Here is a 6,516-nt window from a genome sequence, read left to right on the forward strand (position 1 = left end):
CCCAGGCATGACTCCTTGAATTTTGGGGACCCAGCCCGACTTCACTGTAGCTGGGTCTTGCCCACGAGCCTTTCCATCACTCCTTCCCGGAAAGACAACTCTGAGCTCAACTTGTTTTCCTTTTAATGACAGACCAGCGGAAAGAACCCTGCAGGGAGCCAGCGGGCCCGCCGGCCTTGGGGAGCTCCTGCGAGGGGCGGGCTGAGACGGGAGGCCCGGGGGCTGTCAGCGCCGAGTGCAGAGGCGGGAGGGGAAGCTGGGAGAGGCTGAGGACGGGAGGTGCATTCGGGGGTGATTCCAGCGACGAGGAGGCGGCGTGGGTCCCCGAGGCAGCGCGAGCATGTTGGATAGACATGGGTGGTTTCGTTACCATCCCTGGGCCTTTAGTCTGCGGAGACTTCATAAGGGCTCTTCCTTATTCCTCGGGCAGCTCCATCCCCCAGGTATTGAAAGGGGGGCTCCTACAGGCTGTGACAGTGCTGTAGGGGGTCAGAGAGCTCAGCTGCCTGGAGAGGAAAGATCCTTCCTGGGCCAGGGGACTCCAGGGAGACCAAAGCAGCTGGAAAGAGGAGAGAGATGGAAAAAAGAATGAACTAATGGGAACGTATGTCTCTCTCCAGATTTCCTAGTGCCCATACCCAGGTACCCCCACGTCTCTGATTTGTTCCCCTCAAATCCAGCAATCCAGCTTGGCTCTTGGCTTCCGATGCCTCTCCATGCAGGACCAGGCATCCACATCACCCTCCGAGTTCCCTCCAACCGTACCTGGGCCCTGCCGGGAGGGAGGAAGTGGTCGTCTTCCGGTGGGTAGGTTGCCCCCTCCTCGTCCTGACGAGGCTGTTGGCTGGTGCTGGGGAATCCACAGCTCGCTTCTCCAGGCACCAGGGGCTCGGCCGCAGCGCCAGAGCTGCTCCACCGGGCCTTCTTCAGCCTGTGGAGATTTTAGGCTTAGCAGAGGAGCCTGGAGGCCAGGCTTCCTGTCTCTCCATTCTTCACCTTTCTGCCCTAAAATACTTTCTGCTGGGACGGAGGGGCATTGTCCTTTGACTTCCTACTCTCCACTCCCACTGTCTGCTCCCCTCAGACTGAAGTATTTTTAGTTCAAGGACTCAGAGGTGACCACTAGCTCCCCACTATCCTCCAGTTCTATGGAGTGCTTTCCTGGCTTTAGTGATCCAGTTTCCACTTCTTCTAGCTCAGTATGGCTCATCCACCATCCCTTCGCTCCCTCCTTTCCACATTATGGAAATTCTGCTGTGATCCCACCAAGTTCATGATTCATTTCCAAACAACCTCCAATTCCTTCAAAATCCTCCGCCCCTTCCTTAGTTCAAACCATTCTGCCTCCAAACCCTGCTAGGCTCCCGGAGCCCAGATGTCGCTCCTTACTCATTGATGATTCTCTGACGCCTCCTTAGATCCTCCAGGTGGTAAGTGACAGCCCTTACCCGGGCTGGGATGCCCCCAGGTCCCTGCATTCCTGCCAAATATGACCTCCTCCTCTTTCTTCTGAAAAGCATCTCAGGGGGTGGGAGCCCCTCAGGGGGGTACACGCCAGGCTGGGAACAACCAGTGGCTCTCTGTGCCAAAGAAGGGGAAAGGAGATAGATGGCAGAACTGGGGCTCTCGGGGGAGCTTAGACTGAAACAGGGAGTCAGGGGTCTTGGGAAGCTCAGATCACGAAAACAGCTGTGATCTGGAAAACACGATTGATAGAAAGGAGGGCCTGTTCTGTGCTTTGGTTGGGGGACACTAGAGGGAACGTGTAATAGGAGAGCTGGGGTGCAGTTTTAACCGAGAAGTATTGAAGGGCAGAAGGTTTGTCATACCTGCAGGGAGGGGATGTACCGTTCTTCCATCCAGGTGGAGCTGTGAAGCACAAAAAAGGGGGCTAAGTGCAGCGGGGCACCCCCATCCATGTTGTTTCCCTAATGATCTCTCCCAACCACCTATTTATCTATTATCAGGAGCCTACAAAGTCCATCAACCAGTGAGGCAGTTATTCCCAGACTAGTGCATATTGCTATAGAGCTTTCTTCCCCTTAATCCTCACCTGAGGACCTGCTTTTATTGATTTTAGAGTGAGAAGAAGGGAGAGAGAAACATTGATCAGTTGCCTCCTCACTTGTGCCAACCAGGGATCAAACCCAAAACCTGAGTATGTGCCCCAACCAGGGTTCAAACCTGTCACCTTTCCGTGTTCAAGTCAACTAAGCCACACCGGCCAGGGCTATAAAGCTTTATGAGTGTTAAAATTGTACAGCCTCACCTTCCCACCGCCAGGTAGTCCCCGTTTTCCCATTTCACCCACCTGGGCCTTTCACTAAGGCTGTCCCAGAAGACGTCTCCATAATGCTGGCGTGTCAGTCTGAGGCTCTGGGAAGGCAAGCTGGGGGGTGAGGATCGGCTGACCACCCTGGAACACCTGCGGTGAGGACAAGGGAGGCTAGGCTCTGGCTCTCCCCTCATATCTACTCACCCCAGGGATTCAGAGGCCCTGTCTTATTGTTTATTTTTAGTTAATCCTCACCCAAGGATATTTTTCCATTGATTTTTAGGGAGAGTGGAAGAGAGTGGGAAAGACAGACAGAAACATCTCTGTGAAAGAGACACATCGATTGGTTGCCTCCTGGATGTACCCCAACCAGGATCCCTGGGCTGGTCTGCAGGCCGGCACTCTATCCACTGAGCCAAATGGCTAGGGCTGGAGGCCCTGTCTTTCCATGCGACCATACAGCTACTCAGACTCCCTCAGGCTATGTCCTCACTTTATCCATTTTAGCTGCAGAAGGCTATAAAGCTTCTGATTTGAAAGGAGATTGGAGCTGGGATGAGGGTGGAGATTGGCTATTGTTGAGCCTCAGATCTCACTGAATCTCAAACTTCTACACCCCACAACCAGAGAACACCATATTTAGCAAGCAGGGCTGTTAAATAGGAAGGCCCAGCTATTGGCTACTCAGATGATGATGACAGGTTAATGCAAGGATGCAGGAGAGCAGATCCCTGTTTAGTCCTGCTTCGTCTCCCCTATCTCAGAAGGACTAATATCTTTGTAGGTGGTGAGGGATGTATGGAGCTGTTTGAGAACAGTGCTCATCACTTCCAAAGCCTGCAGATTAAATGATGACTGCTCTCCTTCTCTATAGGAGGAGAGTGTCCAAGGGCTTAGGCCTGAGCCCTGTATCTTCTCCATTTCCATCCCTCCTTGGGTGACCTCACCCAGACCCATGACTTAATTCCCCACCCCCTGCACCATGACTTTAAATACCACCAATGTGCTGATGACTCCCAAATCTATATTTCCAGCCTGGCTCCTTTCCTGAACTCCAGACTTGCAGGTTCAACTGCCCACTCAACATCTCCTTAGCCTTCCCCATCTCACTGAAAGGCACCCTAATGCCCAGGTGCTAGAGCCCCAAACCTGGTATACCTCATTTTCCCTCACCTCCCAAATCTATCAGCAAGTCCTATCAGTTCTACATCTAAAATACACCCAAATGTGACCACTCCTCATTTCCACTCCCGTCTCCATATTCCAGCTCATCTTCCGCGACGCTGCCTGGACTATTGCAATGGCCTCTTCCTCTCCCTCTGTCTAATCTCCTACATGCTACTCTTCACAGAACAGCTTGAGTGATCTTTTAAAAGTGATCATGTGAAATGATGTATAATTTGAGATTTACTTCAAAATAATCTGAGTAGTAGGAGGTTGGCTAAGTATACAGATAAGATGATTATCCATATAATAACAGTTATTAAAGCTGACTGAAAAGGGTACACCGAGTTCATTATTGCTGCCTTCTCTACTTCTGTATTTGTTTGAAATTTTCTGTAATAAAAAAGTTGAAGAAAAAAAAAGCCTGCAGTCATTTCCTTGCTTAAAAACTTCCACTGCCGAAACCGGTTTGGCTCAGTGGATAGAGCGTCGGCCTGCGGACTGAAGGGTCCCAGGTTCGATTCTGGTCAAGGGCATGTACCTGGGTTGCGGGCACATCCCCAGTGGGAGATGTGCAGGAGGCAGCTGATCGATGTTTCTCTCTCATCGATGTTTCTAACTCTCTATCTCTCTCCCTTCCTCTCTATAAAAAATCAATAAAATATATTTTTTTAAAAAAACAAAAACAACAACAACAACAAAAAAACTTCCACTGATTGCCCTAACTGGTTTGGCTCAGTGGTTCTCAACCTTCCTAATGCCGCGACCCTTTAATACAGTTCCTCATGTTGTGGTGACCCCCAATTTCATTGTTACAGATTGAACATAATTAAAGCATAGTGATTAATCACAAAAACAATATGTAATTATATGTGTGTTTTCCGATGGTCTTAGGCGACCCCTGTGAAAGGGTCGTTAAACCCCCAAAGGGGTCGCGACCCACAGGTTGAGAACCGCTGGCCTAGAACAACGCAGTGTTCAAAAATTATTTGCTGAATAAATGAATGAGTCATCAATCCCCTGAGCCCAGGCATTGAGCTTCTCCGTCCTTATTTCTGACTCTTCTTAGGAAAGAGCCCTGGCGTGCAATCTTCCCTCCATCCTGTCCCCATTCTCCCCACTGGGTGGGGACGACTCACTTGGCAAAGGGGATGAGGTTATCTCCATCTTCCTGTACCTGCAGGACTGGACTGGGCTGGCTGGCGGGACTGAGTCGCTTCATGGGTGCTGGGAGGATAATGAAAAATGAGTCATTCACGCATGTACATGGCTGTGGGGATGAGACCGGGAGCAGATCTGGAGACTGGAAAGAGGATCCTGGGTCCTGCAAAGGGAAAGGGAGCTTTAAAGGCATTTCTAGTGCCGGACAGGTCTAGTGGCTGAATATACAGGTGGAAGATGGAGAGCCCAGGGCAGGGATGGCGAACCTATGACACGCGTGTCAGAGGTGACACGCGAACTCATTTTTTTGGTTGATTTTTCTTTGTTACATGGCATTTGAATATCCAAAATAAATATCAAAAACATAAGTCTTTGTTTTACTACGGTTGCAAATATCAAAAAATTTCTGTTTGTGACAGGGCACCAGGGTTAAGTTAGGGTTTTTCAAAATGCTGACACGCCGAGCTCAAAAGGTTCGCCATTACTGGGCTAGGGGCTGTGGTTGTGGCAGAAGACAAAGGAGAAAATGAATTTTCTGAAGCCAAATGTATAGACTCTATACTATAGAGTAAGTGACATTTGCAAATGGCGGTTAAGTTACTTAATTGGCGCTAGGAGATGATGAAATGAAAAGGGGTGACAGGTGGAAACGACAGGACAGAGGCATTTGTGGCTGGGGCAGCTGGAGAATGGAGGGTGGGTAAAAAAATCAGGTGTGGACAGAGGGTCAAAGGGTGACGGGAAGGGGGGGCAGGGGGAGCCGACAGGTAAAGGTGAGCAAAGGCCAGCTGCACGGAGCCAGGGGACGGGGAGCCACATACAACCCGAGAGCCCGGGACGTGGGGTGCGAGTTGCAAGAGCGCCTGCAGGGAACATGGAAGAAAAGGCCCGCGGGGAGCAACGGGGCCTGCATCCCAGGGCAGCTGGGACGGGGCGAGAGCAGGTGGGCGAGGGGAAAGGAGGATGTTCAGGCCGAGGCGGGAGGCGGCCGATGGGATGGAGTCGGGCTGAAAAGGCAGGAGGGTCCACACGGGAGGTCCTGGGCCGGAAGGGGTCAGTTAGGGCCTGGGGAGGTGGGCCTCGGTCTGAGGGACAGGACCGGCGGCAGGAAGCTGGACGGAGGACCCAACAGCTGGCCAGGGGTGCAGGCGAGGCCTCCCCTGGCAGAGGGGGGCCGAGGGGTCTGGGCTGCGGGGAGAGGGCGGGCGGCCCTGCCTGGAGGGAAGGGTCAGGCCTGTGTGTGGCTTCGCCTAAGGGGCGAAAGCGACCCTTGCTTGGCAGCCAGATTGGGGCTCGGGCAGGCCTTCGGGGGCAGCCACGCCGGGGGGTCGGAGGAGCTGAGGGAACGGTCTGGTCTGGACCCTTCCTGAGGGGGCGATCTGGGCCCTGCGGGGCCAGGCTGGGTCGGGAGGGGCGGCCTGGGCCTGAGGCGGCGGCAGGAGCAGAGCGCCGGTGGCTGTGCGGCCGCTGCCCGCACTCGGCGGGGGCACCTGAGGCAGCTGCGCGGCGAGTTCTAGAACGCCGGGCCCGGCGGGACGGGGGCGACGCGGCGACGGACAGAAGTGGAGCCGTCCGCACCGCGCGCCGGGGGCGGGGCCTGCGCGGAGCCACCTCCTGGGCGGGGCCCGGCGAGAGGCCCCGCCCCCGAGCGCGCCTCCGCCGCGTGAGCGTGCGCGGGGCTGGCCTGGCTCCCCTACGGGTCCCCCAGCGCTCTGGCTCCTCAGGCGCTAAAACCTTCCCGACACCCAGCGTCCAGCTCGCCCTTCGGCGACCGTAACTTGGCTCCCCATCCCCGCCCGGTGGGCCCACAGTCCCGAGGGCATTGCCCCTTTAACAGTCGTTCCAGTCTCTCCCGGGCCCTGCTCCGGCGGCGCGCCCCCGCCCGCCCGCGTGCGCGCGCCCGTCGGCTCCCCGCC

The 6,516-nt window shown here is 54.4% G+C and overlaps 1 protein-coding gene across 3 annotated transcripts; it reads right to left on the minus strand.

Annotated features, from left to right (window-relative positions):
- Positions 1 to 106: 106 nt before the first annotated feature.
- INCA1 (inhibitor of CDK, cyclin A1 interacting protein 1) lies at positions 107 to 6,428 on the minus strand. Of its 3 annotated transcripts, none has more exons than XM_036341159.1 (7): positions 6,091 to 6,428; positions 4,579 to 4,666; positions 2,312 to 2,425; positions 1,830 to 1,869; positions 1,390 to 1,580; positions 766 to 931; positions 107 to 559 (listed from the first exon to the last, which is right to left on the minus strand). In XM_036341159.1, the coding sequence occupies exons 2-7, from the start codon at positions 4,659 to 4,661 to the stop codon at positions 416 to 418; spliced, it is 738 nt and encodes a 245-aa protein (XP_036197052.1). In that variant the 5' UTR covers positions 4,662 to 4,666; positions 6,091 to 6,428; the 3' UTR covers positions 107 to 415. The 3 variants fall into 3 exon arrangements, with proteins under 3 accessions (XP_036197052.1, XP_036197051.1, XP_036197050.1); XM_036341158.1 differs by having other exon boundaries at positions 4,579 to 4,763; positions 6,091 to 6,204; XM_036341157.1 differs by lacking the exon at positions 6,091 to 6,428 and having other exon boundaries at positions 4,579 to 4,962.
- Positions 6,429 to 6,516: the final 88 nt, after the last annotated feature.

Source organism: Myotis myotis, unplaced genomic scaffold (genome assembly GCF_014108235.1).
Source record: "Myotis myotis isolate mMyoMyo1 unplaced genomic scaffold, mMyoMyo1.p scaffold_m19_p_17, whole genome shotgun sequence".
NCBI lineage: Eukaryota > Metazoa > Chordata > Mammalia > Chiroptera > Vespertilionidae > Myotis > Myotis myotis.

Coding starts and splice junctions, on each gene's coding strand:
- INCA1 (XM_036341157.1), bottom strand. CDS start 4,793: ATGCCTTTAAAGCTCCCTTTCCCTTTGCAGGACCCAGGATCCTCTTTC. Junction 2,426..4,578: donor AACCTCATCCCCTTTGCCAA/GTGAGTCGTCCC, acceptor TCCTCACCGCAG/GTGTTCCAGGGTGGTCAGCC. Junction 1,581..1,829: donor GGTACATCCCCTCCCTGCAG/GTATGACAAACC, acceptor TCTTTGGCACAG/AGAGCCACTGGTTGTTCCCA.